The following is a 20,075-nucleotide window of genomic DNA, read 5'->3' on the forward strand; positions in this document are numbered from 1 at the left end:
TTCGGTGGCTGGAACGACTAGGCCATCCTCTCGACGTCAGCCTCGCCGTAGCTTTGCTCGTCTTGAGACGACCTACGTCACGATTGCGTCGGATGTCACGTGGTCTCCGCTGGGCCTTCTCCGAGCGCTTGCCAGAGTGGGCCGTTTATAACGAAAAATACAGCCACCAGGCTCAAAATACGAACGTGCGATTGTCATTTACGGATATTGTGGATCATATTCAACCTATTTTTGAACACGACGGGAATATTTCAAATCTCGTTGAAGTATCCCTTTAACAACCTCACACCGTTGGAAGTCGGGCAGGCAGCCACAGTTGCGGCAATGAATGCCAAGATGACCAGACACGGTAGTGGAGACACTGTAGGCGTGATCTCTTAACCTGTCATTCAGACAGCGACCCGTCTAACCATCATAACGCTTGCCACACGCCAGAGGGAAAGAATAAACCACTCCCTCTTAACACTTGACAAATCAATCTCAATGTCTCGTTTTGCCAGCCGTGGCCTTCCTAGAAAAGGGGTTAACTGCTCTGCACAACCTTGACAACTTGCCAGGAGGAGAGAACAACACGTCCACGTCACACCTGCCTGCGTTCCGTTTTAGGTTATGGGCCAAGCCGTGCATATAGGGAATGACAACAAAATTTCTTCTTTCTCTTCTCTTTTCATTATTGGCCTCTTTTGCGCTCGTCACAGACCTGCTCTTAATATCCTTGAGCAGGATCTCAGTGACTGCTGTTATCACGTGGGAGGGGAATCCGGCATGTGTGAGGTGTATAGCAAGTCCTAGCGGGCGCGAGGACTTGCTATACACATGCTCTGCGGAAGTCTTGTTATCACAACATTCAACTTGGCTCTTATAGGCAAACTGAATGCCTCCCAGATGCCAGACTCCCCTCCCACGTGTTAACAGCGGTCGCCGGGTTCCTGTTCAAAGATATTAAGAGCAGGCCTGTGACGAGCGCAAAGGGGCCAATAACGAAAAGGGAAGAGAAAGAAGAAATTTTGTTGTCATTCCTTATACGCACGGCTTGGCCCACAACCTAAAACGATTACGGGCAGGTGTGACATGGACGTGTTGTTCTCTGCTCCTGATAAATTGTCAAGGTTGTGAAGAGCTGTTAACCCCTCTTCTATGGAGGCTACGGCTGGCAAAACGAGACATTGAGATAGCTTTGTCGCGGGTTAAGAGGGAGTGGTTTATTCTTTCCCTCTGGCGTGTGGCAAGCCTTATGTTGGTCAGACGGGTCGCTGTCTGAATGACAGGTTAAGAGATCACGCCTGCAGTGTCTCCACTACCGTGTCTGGTCATCTTGGCATTCATTGCCGCAACTGTGGCTGCCTGCCCGACTTCCAACGGTGTGAGGCTGTTGAGATAGCGAAGTTGAGCGTTACATCTGTCAGGCAATTCTTCGGTGGCCCTGTCTGGCAAAGAAATTAATTTTCTAGTTCCTTGTCTCGTTTTTTACCACATGCTCTGTTGGCTCTGTAGTGGTGCCTTCTCTTTTCTTTTTTATTAGTGATACATCTTATGGGCTGATTACTTCCTTTAATTTTTTGGTCCTTTTGTTCGTGGCAACGCATGTAAACCATAGAATACTGTGCGTCTTCCCATTCCACACTAAGCGCCCACCCCCAAAATTTGAAACACCTGAAAAGATATGTACAGTACATATATATATATATATATGTAAAATTGATCACCTCACAGGTGCCCATCCCCTATCTTTTCGTGATTTTCTTCAAATTTTGAGTGGGCGCTTGCTCGGTATTTTACGGTGTATTGTGATTTTGCGATCGATAAACTCAGCTGTAAGTCACCGCTGCATCCGTGTCACTTCTTCGTCTGGTCCCTTGTCTTTTGCACTGTTTTAATTTCCCGAAGTATGTCGTACCGACTAACCCAAGCCTCAACTTTAGCGCCGCTAAAAAAAAAAGTAAACCAAAACTTTTTTTTTTCTTGATCAGACTTCTGACGCCAAAGACATGAAAGCTTTCATCTCTTGCAGTCCCATGTAGTTAGTCAGCAGGAAAAGTTTGCGGGACATCGGAGTGGCAGCCGAGATGCATCGCTGTGCCTTCTGACAATGCACCAACTGCTATCAAGACCCATGGTCTGCACGTGCTCATCCCTCTGTGCTCGGCAGTCATGCATGTTTGCTCACTTCCATCCGATGCACTCTTGATACTGGAGACGGGCAAAAGGGGGGGTGCTACTGTTTTGATCTCCCAAACAGCAGCAGACCCACCTGCAGCAGTCATAAAAAGAACAAAATAATCAACCTTCTTTTCTTGATGCGAACTCTATACTACATCTCACAAGTTGTGTGCAGCAGAGGCAAAGGCACGAGCGCGTTGCTTTCAGACATGCCCTTCTTGCACCCATGGCTTTGTTGCACACACCTTGTGAGATGGAGTATAGGTAAAATTTCCTGTGAAGGCAAAGCCTTACTTAACATGGCAAGTTAGATCATTTATGTTTTATTGCATATTGCTGACCACTCGACAGCTTAGGTTACAATGAAAAGATAAGCTAGTCATTGCTGTCAAATATTGAAAATTTGTTTGCACTCTTCACAAATACCAGGCCATGGTACTATAAAAGAAAAAAAATTGTTCAGCTACAGTCGAGCAGGCCATGGTAATATAAAAGAAAAAAAAAGTTGTTCAGCTACAGTTGAGCTTGGAGCAAAACTTTATCGGGACAGTGATTGACTCGGCAAAAGGTGGCATGCAGGCATTGTCTCCCATTGCGGTGGCTGAGGCAGATGCTCGGCATAGCTGCTGACAAAGCAGCTCCTCGCACCTTTTTCGGTATATCGGGAGCTTGTCGAATGGAAGCGAGCGAACATATATAACTTTGAGAACTAAAGAATGTGCTTGTGCATGCAATGGGTCTGAATAGCTGGCCTGCGTCGTCAGATGGCGCAGCGATGTATTTCAGCTGTCTCTTCCATGTTCCGCAAACTTTTAGTGCCGACTGTATATGCTTATACCCCGTTTCACTAGTTGCGTGCATCACAGGCGAGGGTAACGCCGGGCGAGGGGAGAAAGAGAAAGCGCTAGGAAGCCTGAAGAGGAGTATGATGTAAAAATTAAATAGCGCAAAGGTTAGACAAAGGACAAAGGACAGAACATGGAGACAGGACAAGCGCTAACTCACAACTGGTGTTTTAATAGAAAAGAAGAGAAGGAAGCAGCATAGAAATACGCCGAAAAAGGAAGAAAGAAGATTTATAATTTTTCGGCGTATTTCTATGCTGCTTCCTTCTCTTCTTTTCTATTAAAACGCCAGTTGTGAGTTAGCGCTTGTCCTGTCTACATGTTCTGTCCTTTGTCCTTTGTCTAACCTTTGCGCTATTTAATTTTTACATCCTGCATATCCAACTAGCCCACCTCAATATCTTAGTATACAATTCCTGAAGAGGAGACGGAACCTCTTCTTTTCTCCAACGTTCTGAGCGCTCTCCCATTCTCCTCTCGCCCTCCGTTACATTCCTCTTCCATCCTGCCTTCTTAGCGCTCCCCTCTCCTGGCGTTGCCTTCGCCTGCGGTGCACACAAGTGAGACGGAGTATAGAGTAACCACAGAACAGTATACTTCGTTTTACCCTTACGTCTGAGCGCACACGAGGCTACAGTCACTCAAACTCAAGTGCACAGAAAACGCACTTAGGTCGAACACGTTCGCTGTGCTCGATTTGTTAAGCCGATTATAACATGCCCAGAATGACGACAGATGCTGTGATGCTCCGTGTTTGGCCGTGCTTGATTGGCCTCATCGGGAGAGCATGCCACATGGCGATGAGTTAACAGGTGCACCCATGACGACTCTCAGTGCACTCTGATGCATGCACAGATAGAGCACTGTAGAAATGTTTCCTTTACTACACTCAGAGGCATATAAATTGTAAACACAAGGCTGTTAGTTTCAGGCTTCTCTGTAAAAAAAAAAAGAAACATGCCACCAGTGCAGTATGACCCCAGGCTAGCAGTTGTACTGCAAGTTTTTCATCTACAGCGGAAGCATGGCACCCAGTCAAGACAGACCGATAACCCACTCTCTGAACCCCCTCAACTCGCTTATTGTTTCTCCCATAGCCTGACAAGTGAACTTCCAGACGATAGCTATCAAGGGACTCGCAGAGTGCTTCATGCTCAAGACATGGCTGTAGCATCATTGTTTATTTTAGAAAAGTACTACACTATGTCTGCACAAAATTTTAGGCATTGCACCAATTTATTATAGTTAATGTGAAAAAGTTGTTTTTCGCTAAACATGTTAACAGACAGAAAAGTGAGTGCTGTAAGAATGAACAAACGAAGGATCAAATCTTTTTTCATAAGGCGTTTCAAACATATTTTGTCCCGCCTTTCCTTATTCCCTCTCAGTTTGAATTTAATACAATAGTCTAATCTTCTGTCCTGTTGCATGTTTAGTCCAGTGTATATTTCTTTTGTATTTCTAGAAACAAAGACTCAGCTCATGAAGCAAATGGTGAAAGAAAGGGTGCCACTTCCAGCTGTCATTCTGCATGAGGCCATGGAAAGTCGGGAAACACTGAATGTGGTATGTATGTGCATGGTTTCAGCCTTGATCGGTTCCAAAAAAGGAAGCCAATGAGGTCTCCAAGCATCTTGAGTTGGGCGTGTGCATATATTTTATTTATGTTACTAAAGCTGGATGCCTGCTATAGTTTGCCTTGGCCTTACTTCAGACGGGCAACTTTCCCTGCAATTTTGGTTTTGCTGGCGTGTTTCCTTAGATCCTCATGCAACAGCACAAATGTCTGGGATTGGGTGTGGCTGAAAACAAGCGAGTATCTACGATATGTTTCAAGATGGATAAGTGCTTGATTTCTGTCCCATCCTTTTGCATGAACAACTGCCTAATTAAAAGTGATGGGACCAAAACAAATGGTCCTTGTCCTATCCTTTTGAATCAGGTCATTGACGACGACACCAGAGTTTTTTTGTAGCTCTTGCTTGCTTTTATAATAGCTTAATTTATTAAAGAATTTTATTGTTGTAATTTTTTGTTATATCTATGTCCTCCAAATCTGCGCAGGATGTGGCGGGACCGAGTGGTCTTCAAAAATATTTGAGAAAAACATCATCGAAACAGAAAGACCGCAGCTCTGAGACACAAGGTATGTAAATATAAATTCATACCTGTAAGTGTCAGAGAAATAGGTCAATGACCATGGCCAAATTTACTGTACTAGTATGACACCCGAAAACCACAATCGGAGATTCTCTCCTACCAGGAGTTGTAGAACACAGGCTCCTATGCTACTTGTAATCTTGCAAAAAAAATATATATATTTTTTTTTTTACTTTTTTTTTTTATAATCAAGTATTTATCCTGCCTCATTTGATGCTTCAATTTTCTGTCTCTAACCACAATTTCACTTTTTGGATTTGCTGGGGCTTGTGCTCTGTCTCCACTGATTTTCTTTCTGTCTGTAAAAGAAGTTTCTCTGCATTGCATATCTGCAAAACAAATGGAGTGAATGTATGGACCCATAAGAGTCTTCCTAATGAATTACTCTGAATTGATTGATGCCGCACGGAGTGTCTGAAATTTTCCACCTGCAGTAGAGATGCTGTGTAGCCCATGCACTTGTCAACTTGTTCACCTCAAATTGCAAAGGCAAAAATATGGTTGTGCAATTTTTCAAATCTTTTCAGCACTTGATACTTTAGCTCCATGTTGTGGATAAAAAAAATAAAACTTAAAAACATAAACAAAAAAATCTTGCTTGCTGTCTAATGCTTTTAAAACACTAGGCACTCAAGAAAATGAGCCTTTGGTGTCAGGTGTGAGCCATTTTTATTGAACTGTTTTGTTCACACTCATGGAATAGCCTACCAAAAGGGGGCGGAAGAACGCCAGTGGTCTCAGCGCGTCGTGGTATTCTTCCGTAGTTGTGTTTGGTCGCCAAGGCAACCAAGCGTTAGGTGGGTAGATGAACGCCTGAGCATGTTACTTGGTTCCCATAGCGGCGACAATCAATCCAGGCTGCGAAAGGGAACCGCGATGAGCTGAGGTCACAGGTGTGCTTCAGTTGCAATTCGGTTGGCTTTTGTATGGGGGGTACGTGAACAAACAAACCTCTATTTCTACATGTTATTATTATCAATAATGATGAGTCTTGAAAATGCACCATCATATAAATGATAACAAACTCTAGATTCAAAATTGACAAATTGAAGGCCGCTTCTTTCTTTTAAGACAGGCAGCTTTAGAGTCCATCACCGGAATCTGGGCTTGATCAACACCCCATGGACCTAAATGCAGTCTACTTTGATAGGGCATAAGCATCCTTCATATTAAATGTTGTCCAACTGTCTTATTTAATCCAAACACCTTGATCCTACATATAATGTTAGATGAAACAGAATGTGCAGTGTGTCTATGGAGATTTGCTAGGCTTGCAGTCAATTTTATGAGCTTTTAATCACTTGAGTGACACACTGTACATTATATGTCATCAGGCTTTACCCGTAGGATCAAGGTACAGTTAACGTTTTCGGCTCAGGCGATTAAGGCCAGTTTTCTTGTGATGCGCAGTGCTACACAGCTGTGGATTGATATTAGAAGCCAGGAAATTTGCACTCTGTTTAGGCACTCCGACCCACTCAAGGAGCAACTTAAAATGCAGGATATGAGACACGGAAGGGCCGGTGACTCGCAATCTTACGAGCACTGAGGCAGCGCAGCACTGTGTGTGTGAAAAGCCCATGGCATGCCCACCCTCACGGTGTGCATGTCATGAGCTTTATAAAGCCGCATGCCCTAGAGCTGCGGGGGCAGATCGACAGCAGAAAGGACACCAGCAGGGCGGGTAAATAGCGGTACAAATTGGGAATGCCGGTAAATTCCCATTCAATCGCTATGCGAAACAAGTAGCTGTGTAACATACGTATTGCTACGTATATGGCAACCATGTAACTTAACATTGTGTAACGTAAGGTGACGTAGGATCATATGTGATCAAGTATCTGTGTAAGGTAATGTGATCACATTACATGTCCACGGGAAGTGATCAAGTGACCATACGTGATCATGTGACTTTTTTTACCTGCCCACTGCCCGCTATAAGCTATGTATGCTTTCGTTGCCTTGGCCTTTGTATAAGGCAAATGGGCAAATGTGATTGTCGAACGAACATTTTTTTCATGCAAACACGGGTATATTCAAATTATGTGTTAAGGGTTTTAATGTGAAAGAAGCTGCGATGGCTTTTAATTTAATCAAAAACCATTTATTCTCCTTAATTATTCTTCGAAGGTGACGAATATTGTTACTCTTTGAGGATCACAAATTTCATTATTTAAAGTACAGATTAGCCAAAAAGACGCGTTAAAAACAGACTCTAAACCACTACCCTTCGCAGGCCGGTGAACGGGAAAATGGGGGAAGAGAGTGCGGAGTGACGTCACGAAAGGGGCGCCAGGGCGCTTTGCCTCACCGAACTGCATTGTTAAGGACTTGAACGAGTATGGGATCATGTCGAGGGTCCTCGCAACAAATTCTAATTGAGGGTTCATTGTGACTTCATCCTCTATACCCAAGAGAATGCAAGCCAAATCACCCAGATCTCTTCACGAACAGCGGCCGAATTATGACGTCATCAACACGTTTCATGTCAGCATCGGTTCGGTGTTTTTGCCTTTTGCCGTGTTTAGTGAGGATTATGGGATAAACGGTTGTGATATTTGGACTCTCCAGGAAAATCTAAACGGGAATTTGTCATTCACTAATTTTTTTCCTAAAGCTTTGCAGCTTCTCTTAAAGGACAACTCCGTTCAATTAAAAAAAGTTCAGGATTATGTATGATTCGACTTTAAAAAGCACTAATAAACAGCCCCACATACTTTGTTTATCAAAACATGACTTATTTGTGTTACCAATCTTTCTTTAAACTTAGCCGATACCAAAACCGGAACTTTGGCTGCGACAGGCAACATTGGTCTTGTGTTGTCAAAGTGTATAGCTACTAGCCAGGCTAGATCCAGCGCTGCTGAGATCCCCCGATACAAAGGGGTTAGCCCCAAATCGAATCCAATCCAAGTCATGGCAAACCTTTCGGTATGAATGATCACATGATTCTCCACTAGATCATTTAAAACTGCGCTCTCCCGTCTTTAGCGCCGATCAAGGCTATGCATGCGGACTCTTCTATTTTGCAGCTCATGACGGCATCTGTTGACTTCACCTAGAGAAGGAAAAAAGCACAAAAAGGGCATGTCTTTGACAAAGTGGCTCAATGTTGGCTGTGCAAACACTATAGTATTAATAACTGCGCTGTTGAATGCGCTTCACGTTTCCTGCTAGAGTTAGTCGATTTCAGTGACTTGGCTCTTTGCAAAGTTTTCCGCCCCACGTAAAGATATATAAATGGAACTAGATTGTGAGATTTGATGTGTCGTCTTCCTAGATGATACGGAAGAGGACTGCATCGTTTTCTGATTATCAAATGAAGTGGAGTTGCCCTTTAAAGAAATATGTCAAGCTGAGGGTTTTTTTCCCTGGCACCTAATGTTTTAGCAAGCCTTATGCGAATATGAAGTGTTCTTTTCGATTCTGAGTCTGGTTTTTTTACCCACAACAGAGAACTAAGATGTGCCATCTTTTCATCTTGTAGAGTGTAGTTTGCTCAGCTTTATGCTGTGATTTTCTAAAGAAATGCAACAGACATATGAGGAATATTTACATGATGTCACCATTCTGTGCGGTCCTATAGCCTTGTGGTTGATGGCATCTCGGTGCGCACATGGAAGTGCCAGATTGCATTTCTCCTTGTCATTCTCTCTCTTTCTTCTACGGTCAGTTCTTGTGTTTTTGATGTTGTGTTTATATACTACCGATAGTCATTGGGCTTTTTGCCGTAACGGGTTAAACGCATTTGCACACAATACCAGTGAACTGAACTTGAAGATCAATGATGTGCGAAAGATTGCAATTAAGGATGACCTCATGCGCAGGGCAAGTAAGGTTATGTGCTGGCCGTAGAGACCAGTAGCTGGTTTCATTTGAGATGTAAGCTGTGAACAACAAATGTCAGCGTTCAATCACGTTCGCATGACTATTGGAGGGAAACATTTCGCGCGAAATAAATATTACTGCATACTGGACATATCCAACTATTATTTTTATCCTACAATAAGTGTTCATCTGCTTGTGTATCTTTCCCATGACGGGCAGTAGCAATTATGCAAACAGTGGAATTGAAGCCCGAAATGTTACGCTCAGATTTTATGATGTGCTAACAACAGTTTCGAAAAAGTGTGCACTGCGAAATTTAGGCATCATACTATAGCTTCAACTGCTTATCCTGGACATATTAAAGTAAAACAAATAAACTTATGATAGAAGACAGTAGCCAACATGTTTTGGAGTAATTTGATTATTGTTCAAATCATTTTCTATGATTTCAAGTTTGTCAAGCTCTTGAACTTTACATGTTTCATAATTTGTAAATTTTGAAACTACTTTCTTGGATCTTTGAACCTCAAATTTGAAAAAAATATTAGCTCAATTCAACTCACAGAACACAAAACTAAGTGGCAGGTTTGTTTTTTTATCAAATGCTTTCAAATCTGGGTAAGTCGAAGGCTTGTGTGCATATGTACTAAGCATTTCTGAAAAAGGTGGGGTGCTTATGAATACATTTGGCAGTTAAATGCAGTGAGGTCCACAATGTTTCTCAAGCCTTAAAGTTTTCATGCTTTCAAACTTGTAACTTTTTGTTTACACAGAGGACCTCGTTCCGGCTGCAGACCTCAGAGACGCTAAAAAGAAAATTAGGGCCCTGACGAAGGAGTTGGAAGAAGAGAGGGCTCTGTGCCGACAAGTGCAGTATGCACTTTTACATAGACTTGGTAAGTGCAAGTTTTCTAATGTGAAATTATTTTTCAAGATCATATTTGAAAGGTTTTCAAGGCTCGGACAAACTCCCAATATTGGTGGTCTAATGTAGCCCTCTTTGTCATCACAGACGCACATGAAACAGGTCTAGCAGGTCTCAGCTGACCAGCTCAGAGATTGTCATCTACACTGTGTCGCAGGATTCAAACAAAGTGCATTTTCCAGGGGCATCACATGTGCAGCATGACTCTCTGATTGAAAACGATACACCCTCTCACAGATGTTGTGACACATGCGAAAATAGTTGTTTTCATGACTTCATTTGTTTCTGCAATAAGTCATAGTAGGGTGCATTGCAGTACAGATGCCTGACCTGGTGTGATTGGCCTCAGGTCCATGTATTTAAAAGGATACTGATCCAAGGAATTTAGTGTCCATAATAAGTCGCGCACGTTCTTTCCACGAGCCAGTAGCCACCGGTGTGCGCGAGCACACGCAAGAAAAATTACGTCAGAGACCTCCATTTGCGGTTAAGATGACAGTGAAATGTATGGGCTTGGGGCCGAAGGAGAATAAAGACAAGTTTTTCATCTACATAGTGGTGTCTGGTGTAAAAGGTAAGCGATTAATTGGTCTAACAAGCACGTAGCTTTCACTTATAGAGATGAAAAGCCTGTCTTTATTCTCCTTTGGCCCGAAACCCATGCATTTCACTGTCCTCTTAAGCACGAATGGAGTTTTTTTACGTCATTTTTGTTGCGTTTGCTCGCGCACACCGGCGGCTGCTGGCTCGTGGAAAGAATGTGCGCCACTTATTATAGATACTAAATTTTTTTTGGTTCGGTATCCCTTTAAGTGCAAAGAAATGTAAAGCGTGGAACATCTTCCCTCAGCTGGAAATAGCAGCTGTTTTCATCCTGGATGTGAAGCCTAGAAACAGTTACCTCCCGTACCTGCTGTCAGAGAGGATATAGTCATTTATGAGGAGCCTATTTAGCTATTAAGAGGGGTACCTTTTTCGGCCACAATGTGTGAAGAAGTAAAAGCGATAGGCTGTAGGGCGATTTCAGATAAGATCAAACAGAGGGTGGCTGGTCGACCTTTTTAATTTGCTTCATAATTTTATATGGTATTCCCAATGCCAAAAGTAAACAAATTAAAATTATTTTCATCTAAAAAAGACTATTGGGCGTAAAAAATCATAGTCACGAAGAGGTGGCAAGTCACATTTATGTGCGCACCTGGGGTGGTCACTTTTGGGGATAAATAACGGAAGTTATACTGCCTGAGTGGGTTTCATAATTTTTGGACGCAACAATAAAAACAATTTTGTTCTTGGAAAAAAAAATTATAATCAAAACATCAATTTTGACTATTCGATTGTTTTCTCTTAACTTCGCAGGCCTATGTCTTAGAACAAAATTAAGTCACAGACATATTTTGACACAATATTCTAGTCATAAGTGGAAGTAACTTAACACAAAAATAAAATTTATTTATGAAAAGATTGTTGCGATATTGACAAGCAAACACGAGAAAAGCACCAAACAAAAAACCTTCCCTGGACAATTAAAAAAAAATGCTCGATTTTCTTTTTTTTTAATTTTGGCCAGTCATTCTATATATGAGAAAGCAAACATTTTTATGTTTGTTTGTTCAGCTGGTTTCTCCTAATTATGTTTTACCAACGTGCTCAACTCTTTCCCGTAGCCAGTTTCTACTTTATTTGGAGGTTAATATCTATTAAAAACATGTTGCATCATTAGGATGGTGTAATAGAGACAGCTCCTCTACCGAGCACCTTCTCCGAGGCTCGGCATGAGCTGTCCCTATAGTGCAACACAGCAATTGTGACTCGTTTTTTTTTTTTAAGTTAACTTTTTATTTTTTTATTTGAGTAAGGAAAGTAATAGTTTCTCGTGTCAGCCTCAGATTTTGAGGGTTTTGTTGAGGCATAGTTTCGGTCGTATGAGCCATTAAAAAATATTAAATTTTTGGGATGCCAGTGTTTCTCTAAGGGTGTTCATGCCCATCTTGCAGCATCTGCAGTGGCGGGCAAGGGCGGCTGCGTAGTGCATTGCTTTCACTCGTTCGGGTGTTCAGATCTGTGGTCTCCTGCACAGCACTATGTGACTTATTATTTAAAGAGGACATTTTTTGCAAGTTCACAAATTTCTTATGAAGGTGCTTGTTTTGTGTTTTGGTATTTCAGGTGTGGTGCTCCCAGCATCCCCTGTAGAGAGCAATGACATCAAGGCATTTCCAGAGCAGTCTCACTCCCGAAGACTACGGCAGCTCAGAGCAGAGCAGCCCGCCAACATCAGACAAACCAGCCCTGCCCCTTCCCCAGCCCCTACCCAGGCTCCTGCTGTGGTACCTGCCTTCTCCCCAGCCCCTGCCTCGGCCTCTGCCTCGACCTCTGCCCCGGCCTCTGCCCCGGCCTCTGCCCCGGCCTCTGCCCCGGACTCTGCCCCGGACTCTGCCCCGGCCTCTGCCCCGGCCTCTGCCCCGGACTCTGCCCCGGACTCTGCCCCGGCCTCTGCCCCAGCCTCTGCCCCGGCCTCTGCCCCGGCCTCTGCCCCGGCCTCTGCCCCTGCCTCTGCCCCGGACTCTGCCCCGGCCTCTGCCCCGGCCTCTGCCCCGGACTCTGCCCCGGACTCTGCCCCGGCCTCTGCCTCGACCTCTGCCCCGGCCTCTGCCCCGGCCTCTGCCCCGGCCTCTGCCCCGGCCTTTGCCCCGGCCTCTGCCTCGCCCTCTGCCCCGGCCTCTGCCCCGGCCTCTGCCCCGGCCTCTGCCCCGGCCTCTGCCCCGGCCTCTGCCCCGGCCTCTGCCCCGGACTCTGCCCCGGACTCTGCCCCGGCCTCTGCCTCGACCTCTGCCCCGGACTCTGCCCCGGCCTCTGCCCCGGCCTCTGCCCCGGCCTCTGCCCCGGCCTCTGCCCCGGCCTCTGCCCCGGACTCTGCCCCGGACTCTGCCCCGGCCTCTGCCTCGACCTCTGCCCCGGCCTCTGCCCCGGCCTCTGCCCCGGCCTCTGCCCCGGCCTCTGCCCCGGCCTCTGCCCCGGCCTCTGCCCCGGCCTCTGCCCCGGCCTCTGCCCCGGCCTCTGCCCCGGCCTTTGCCCCGGCCTCTGCCTCAGCCCCGGCCACTGCCCCGGCCTCTGCCCCCGCCTATGCCCCGGTCTACGCCCCTTTGCCCGCTCCGGACCCTGTCCCAGTCCCTGTCCCAGTCCCTGTCCCAGTCCCTGTCATGATTCATGCCCAACACACTGACGATTGAACCAGGGTCCCGCCGCATAAGAGACGGGCACCTTGCCAGGGAGTTACTCTACAGCTTAAAATAGTTGTTTTCACGACCCAATAGGACGCAACTGCCGGAGTTTGTTTTTCAGGGCTATTGCGCCGGCGGCAAAATATTTACTTCTTTTTTTTTTCGCGGGAGTGTCACCGGCCGGCAGACCCGTCCACGCGGCGACGCTCTGCGACGGCTCATTACAAGTATGTTAACCCAAGCGTCTCCCCCTACATGCCATTTGCGGCGACGATTTTGGGTAACTTGTTACCAGGAAAAAGAAAAAAAAAAGATAATCATAATATTTTGTAAAACAATCTGCTGATGAAACAGCGTGTCTATAAAACGATCTGTCAATGAAACGTCATTCGATGAACTGATTGCCACCGTCAATGAGAGGCGTCTGTCAGAATTACGGGAAAAATATTTTTCCAGCTGCCGGGAGAACAGACAACGTGGCCTAGAATTACCCCGTACCTCCTTCCATTTCGCAGATCGCTTGCACGTTTGTACTTCTCTAAGGAACATGCTGTGTGTAATAAACTTCTGGGAAACTTTAAGAGAATATTTTGTGTCTGTTTTGCTACCTGTTTACAAACTCATGTGCGAGTACTTTTTCTTTACGCGTTCCCTTACTGTATTAAATAGGTTAATTCAGTTCGTGACGTTTTAAATAAGTTTGAGATATCCAAACTTCCAGACGATACCCATTCAGAGATAACGAATAATTCGCATGGGTGCCAGATGCTAGCTCGAGAGTGATTCATTTCAGCAAGCCTTTGTCAGTGGAGGGACGCCGCGGCTAGGCTTCTGCTAGAGCAAGTGAGCCAGCACTGCGTTTCGTGACTTGATCGCGTCTGTTCCTTTGCTTCTGCATCATAGATTCAGTTACATAGTTCAGAAAGAGGTAATGGTAGCCAGTCATCCTTGACTTCACGACGACTTTGTTGAGGTTGCGGAAGAACTTTTAGTCTATTGTGAGCAAAGCTCTTCAGAACATCGCGATGCCACTGAAACAAGTGAACTTATGTTGAGCCTTGACCCATTCACAACGTGCTGCTTGGGAGTGTGCTTTACTAAGACCAATATGGGTTTGAAAGCGTTGATCTTCGACCTTTGGATATTTTCGTAGATGCCATCAGTGCGAAGCTAAACATTGAAGAATTGGCAGCTTAAAAATGGTGTTGAAGTGGCTGCCAGGGTTTTGCGACAGGGGAGGCCGCAGGAAGAGGCGTTCGGAAGCCGTAATGGCTCCTCAGCCCCAGGACTGGCCCCAAGACTCTCCCCAAGACCCTCCCCACGACCAGGCATAGGCTTCCCGCTGAGCCTCTTCCCTGACCCCTTTCAATAAAGATTCCGAAAAAAGTATTAATTGATCTTGAATTACTCATTTGCTCGCCAGATAAAATAGTGCATAGACAAAGCATAGGAGGACCTTGCCATTTGTGCCCAGAATGTTTTTTTTTTTTTTTGCAGTGGGCTGCTAATACAAAACAGGCCAGGGGTTCTTAAAACCCAATGTTGGAATAACCAGGATTTAAACGCATTGCAATCATTGGATAGCCAGCATTAAAGATATGGCTTTAGCATTGGGACATGCCAATGAATTAGCTTGACTGCCAATAACGGCCTATTCAATGAATGAACTTGTATGCCAATGATGGCGTAGCCATTTAATTAGCCTGAAAGCCAAAATTGACATAGCCAATGACATAGTGTGGATGCCAACGATGGCTGAAATATTGGTTTAACGACGGCCTAACAAAGGTGCCAATGATGGCTGAAAAGTTGGTTAAAGGATGGCCTTACATTGGTGCCAATGATGGCTGGAACATTGGTTGAACGATGGCCCAACTTTGGTGCCAATGATGGCTGGATCATTGGTTGAACGATGGCCCAACGTTGGTGCCAATGATGGCTGGAACGGTGGTTGAACGATGGCCCAACGTTGGTGCCAATGATGGCTGGAACATTGGTTGAACGATGGCCCAACGTTGGTGTCAATTGCTGGGCCAACATTGGAAGACGTTGCGCTCCGCCAGAAAACCGATGTTGGACCAACCTCTGGAGCCAGCGTTTGCCATTGTTGGCCCAATGTAGGTCCAACATTGGTGTGCTACCTGGGTGCATGCGGATGACGTGGCAATTTTTCGTAGCGACAAAGACAGTGTAAAGAAAGCCGTAGAGTTGACAGAAATGTTTTGCGACCATACCTGCAGTTCTGTTAACTTTGAAAAGTGTTTGGGTGTTTGGCGTGGTGATTGGCCTTTCACGCCGACTGTGTATGAACGCATTACGTGGGCGGATTCACCGTCTCGGTATCTTGGGGTATTATTGAATCACTATCGCAACATTGACGAATACTGGCGCGACCAGGGCCGGTTTGCTCATCTTGCGGCTGCGGCTGCGGCCGCGGGAAAGAGGGATTTTTACGTCACGTGACGAGCTCCATGGGGCCAAGGAAGTACCTAGCGTCCCTGCCTAATGGCGGAGAGATCCGCATCGCTTCAAGCACAAAAGCCTAATGTCGCTCGCAGGAACTGATTGCAGGGACTTTCAACTGGAGTCCAATTGACCGCCCCGTTATACTGTAGGAGCGGCATGTAAAGTTACGGCCAGGGAGGGTAAATAGGAGCCAAAATAAAAAAAAAACCACACGAGATAAGAGCGGTAACAGCATATTTATCTACCTCCGCCGGCGCCGGCGCCTCGCGCGTCGACAATAAAGAAGAAAAAAAAAGTTCTGCTATGGTCGAGAGGTTAAACCGCCGGTACTTGTCGTCGCGGCGTGAAAGTTCCGGGTTCAAATCGCACTAAGGACTTCTTTTTTTTTCTTTTTTTTTGTATTTTGCGCGTGTCTTACTTTTTAACTGTGATCCCTTTTAGGAAATCATCCACTTGCACTACTGCGCCTTACACGGTTTTTACTGTTAGTCCCACCTGTTCAATCGAAACACCGGGAAGAAAAAAAAAAGGATCAAAGCAAGTTAACGCGCTAATACAATCATTTCATAATGTTCATTAACAGGAAACCAAGATAACAGCATCGCTATGGCTTTCACACTAACGGAGCCGAAGCAAACATCCTTTCCCCAGCAACTAGTTTTATGTGTTTTTAAACATACAACGCTCTTGCTACGAGTTTTTTTCAATGACAAGAGACGCCTATTTAGGACTAATAAAAACTGCAGTTGTGACAATTAAAAAAAACAAGCAAAAAGAAAAAAAAAGACTAGCAACTGTGGCTACACTGATTGAGCGAAATCCTACAGGCAAGGCAGCAAGTCAAACGTCTGAGAAAGTAGTAAAACCGAAATAAAAGCGATCCTACTTTTACTTGCATGGAATGTGATAAAAAGTATATTTGTACTCTTTACATTTTGTTGTGGCAATCGTTTTGTAATATTACCACATTACTTGTTGAATTTTAGTTACATTAGCGGACGATCACGACCGAATGCAAAAATGAATCAGGCGTCGACATCGCAAAGCCTCTCTCTAATGCAAACTCCTAAAATGACTTTGGATCAACAAATGGAATGAAATGATTGTATTAGCGCGTTAACTTGCGTTCATCTTTTTTTTTTCTTCCCGATGTTTCGATTGAACAGGTAAGACTAACAGAAAAAACCGTTAAGGCGCAGTAGTGCAAGTGGATGATTTCCTAAAAAGGATCACAGCTAAAAAGTAAGACGCTCACAAAATACAAAAAAAAAGAAAAAAAAAAGAATTCCCTAGCGCAGTTTGAACCCGGAACTTTCACGCCGCGACGACAAGTACCGGCGCTTAAACCTCTCGACCATAGCAGCAGGGGCGAGGCGTCGGTGCCGGCGGAAGTAGATAAATATACTGCTACCGCTTTTATCTCCTGTGGTTTCTTCTTTACTTTGGCTCCTATTTACCCTCCCTGGCCGTAACTTTACCTGCCGCTCCTACAGTATAAAGGGGCGGTCAATTAGATTCCAGATGAAAGTCCCTGCAATCAGTTTCTGCGAGCGACATTAGGCTTTTGTGCTTGAAGCGATGCGGATCACTCCGCCATTAGGCAGGGACGCTAGGTACTTCCTTGTCCCCATGGAGCTGGTCACGTGACGTAAAAATCCCTCCTGGCCGCAGCCGCGACCGCAGCCGCAAGATGAGCAAACCGGCCCTGTTGCCCTAATCTGGACACTTGGCAGAAAAGTCGGCGAGAAATTCGGCGGCTGTGATTGGCCGGCGCCAAGGTCAAGTGTGGCGTTGGCCAATCGCGGCCGCCAGATTTCTCGCCGTCGTTTTCGCCAAGCGTCCAGTTTAGGGCCCCTGACTGAGGCTTTGTGCGCGAAAGCGAACAAGTGGGGAGGTCATGGTTTATCAATTTTCGCGCTGCACCTGTGTGTAACATATTTCTTGCTGCGAAGATTTGGTATGTGTTGCAGGTATTTCATTGTTTACGTATTAACCTTCACCGCATTCATCGTGTATCTGCCGTTTTCATTTGGAGCATGGTATGGGAGAGGACGAGCCGAACGAATCTTTTCCGAAGGGTCAGTGTTGGCGGTCTGGGGCTTTCCAATTTGTTTGTAAGGCAGCTGGGTAATAGATTTTTATTTCTTCGAGACCAGAAAGATCCTTTTTTTGCATGGTCATTCAAGCATGGCTGCGCAGCGCTCTTCCTGAATTCATAGTTTCGTCTGGCATAGATGTCAGTGGTTCTGTAGGCGGTTATCTAAAAGAAGTCGTTGGTGCTTATCAGTTTTTAACAACGCGCTTTTCTTTGGAATACTTGTGCGGTGTCTCGCGGAAACGGTTGACAAAAGACATTATGAAATTAATCTTTCCCACTGCTTTATATCGTATGTTTTTCAGTGAAGGCCCAGGGCAGGACGTGTTAAAACGTGTCAAAAGAATGGCCATTCCCGCCTCAACAAAACTTTTTTTTTTTTTAAAGTTGCGCAGCCAAACCTTATCTGTCAAAGCTCGACTAGCCGAGAAAGGAGTGCCTATTGCGTGGACCGATAACTACATATTACGCAAAAAGCAAGGAACAATCGAACATGTTTTTCTAGACTGCTGGGATGCACGTTTTTCTAGGACGTCCTGCAAAGAACGCTCAAAAAGGACCTGCCTCTTACGCCACACGAAATTCGTTTTTTACCTGTTAAAGGCGAAGACGGTGTACCTGTAGACATGGTCATGCTGCTGGGCTTTCACAGTCTGTGGCGGTGTCGCATGGCCGTGCGCCATGCAGACGTCGATCTGCGCCGTGTGCACAGGTATTTTGCAGAGTAAATGTGCTTTATGAAGGAATTGTATGAGGTCCAGTAACCTTGGCCTGAATGGTTGCCACTTTTTGAGGGGCTTGCTAACCTCAAAGAATTTTAACATTTTTGCGTCAGCCAGGTGAGCTGATGGTTTTTAACCTCTTACTTTGAGTGAATCTTATTGCCTTCTCACTGTCAAAATCAAGCAATACGGAAACAAATAAGCCGAAATAGCTCAGTTGGGAGAGCGTTAGACTGAAGATCTAAAGGTCCCTGGTTCGATCCCGGGTTTCGGCAGATCATACTTTTGTTTTGTGTTTGTCTACCCGTGATGTGCAACAATCTTGTAAATCTAGTAAAGTCCTGCAAACACTGGTTAGATAGATGTGGATGTTTTAAATATTGCGTTATATAATGATTGAAATCCTCATTTTTTTAATACCACCGGTTTCGCCATACTGGTTTAACCCGAACCTTTTGCACAAAAAGGTCACGCTAATATTTTTTTTTTCGTTTGCTTTGCATTTGGTGTTTACTATGATATTTTTTTTGTATAATAATAAGTTGCACTCTTCTGAGGAAATTGCAGTGAGCGTTCTTTCTATCTTGAACTTCATTCCTTAATTTCTGAATCAGAAATAAAACAAAAAAAGTAAGGTACCTCTAAAAGCAAATGAGAACGCTAAAAAGGTAAAGCTTGTTTTCCTAAATGATTAAATTCTTATTTTTTTATGGTGCGGATCAATAAAAAAGTGGTTAGTTTAACAATGTTTAAGCAGGTTTAATTTGCAATTTTTTCATTGCATTGTTTTCGTAATAAAAAAAGACTGATTTATATATATATTTTTTTAATTTTCCTTGACTATATTTATTTAAATAACACCAAACTAACACCAGTTAAATAAAGTTGAGGCCTACGGATCCCCATGTGGCGGGTTCGAATCCCGGCCGAAGTGCTCGCAATCTGACGGAGGCTTATTGCGGAGGAGGCGCCGTGTAACCGAGATTTCCGTTGCACGTCAAAAGATCCCCAGGTGGTCGAAATTAATCATCTGTCCTCCGCTGGGGCGTGCCAGATGTCCGTCGTTGGTTTGGCACGTAAAACTCCCAAATTTGATTGACTTCAAGTAAATTTGATTTAAATAATATAAAAATGATATATTTTAAAATAACTTGAAGCTTCCACTGTACTCGTAGCCCTGGACAGAATGCGCTCCGACGCATCGGCAATTTAAACATAATAAAGGAGGAAAAAGACAAAAAGATGCTTATCTGCGTGCATTTCACAGTTGCCACCCACCAAACAGGATTTTGGGCCAACCTCCCAGGTAATCTGGTGCAAAACGAAGTCAGCGATGCCGAAACCCGGGATCGAACCAGGGTCCTTTAGATCTTAAGTTAAACGCTCTCCCAACTAAGCTAGTTCTGCCACGTGTTATCCTAAAGGTGACATAACTTTCAAGGTTAGAAATCACCACTACACGCAAATGAACATCTTATGCCGAAACTCCAGATCGCACCAATTTTTGTTTTGTTTTATATTTAGTCGTTTCTTTTAGGAAATCTCTTTTAGACATACCTTCATATGTTAATTCAAACGTTGAAGGATATCCGATAATAAAATTATTATTGCGTGTTCAGCTACTGTCGTTGAGTCAATGTTTCCTCGTAG

At 44.7% G+C, this 20,075-nt stretch overlaps 1 protein-coding gene and 2 non-coding genes across 3 annotated transcripts; 2 read left to right on the plus strand and 1 right to left on the minus strand.

The window, feature by feature from the left end:
* Nucleotides 1-12,230: 12,230 nt before the first annotated feature.
* Nucleotides 12,231-13,151, plus strand: LOC121835831 (skin secretory protein xP2-like; the record flags this gene model as incomplete). Its single annotated transcript, XM_042290341.1, has 1 exon — nucleotides 12,231-13,151. A coding segment is annotated over one exon (921 nt), but the record flags the coding sequence as incomplete, so codon positions are not given.
* A 5,476-nt stretch (nucleotides 13,152-18,627) lies between these two features.
* Nucleotides 18,628-18,700, plus strand: Trnaf-gaa. Its single transcript has one exon. It is a non-coding gene; the product is annotated as a tRNA-Phe (tRNA).
* Nucleotides 18,701-19,759: 1,059 nt separating this feature from the next.
* Trnaf-aaa lies at nucleotides 19,760-19,832 on the minus strand. Its single transcript has one exon. It is a non-coding gene; the product is annotated as a tRNA-Leu (tRNA).
* Nucleotides 19,833-20,075: the final 243 nt, after the last annotated feature.

Source organism: Ixodes scapularis, unplaced genomic scaffold (genome assembly GCF_016920785.2).
Source record: "Ixodes scapularis isolate PalLabHiFi unplaced genomic scaffold, ASM1692078v2 PGA_scaffold1__304_contigs__length_218370807, whole genome shotgun sequence".
NCBI classification, from domain to species: Eukaryota; Metazoa; Arthropoda; class Arachnida; order Ixodida; family Ixodidae; genus Ixodes; species Ixodes scapularis.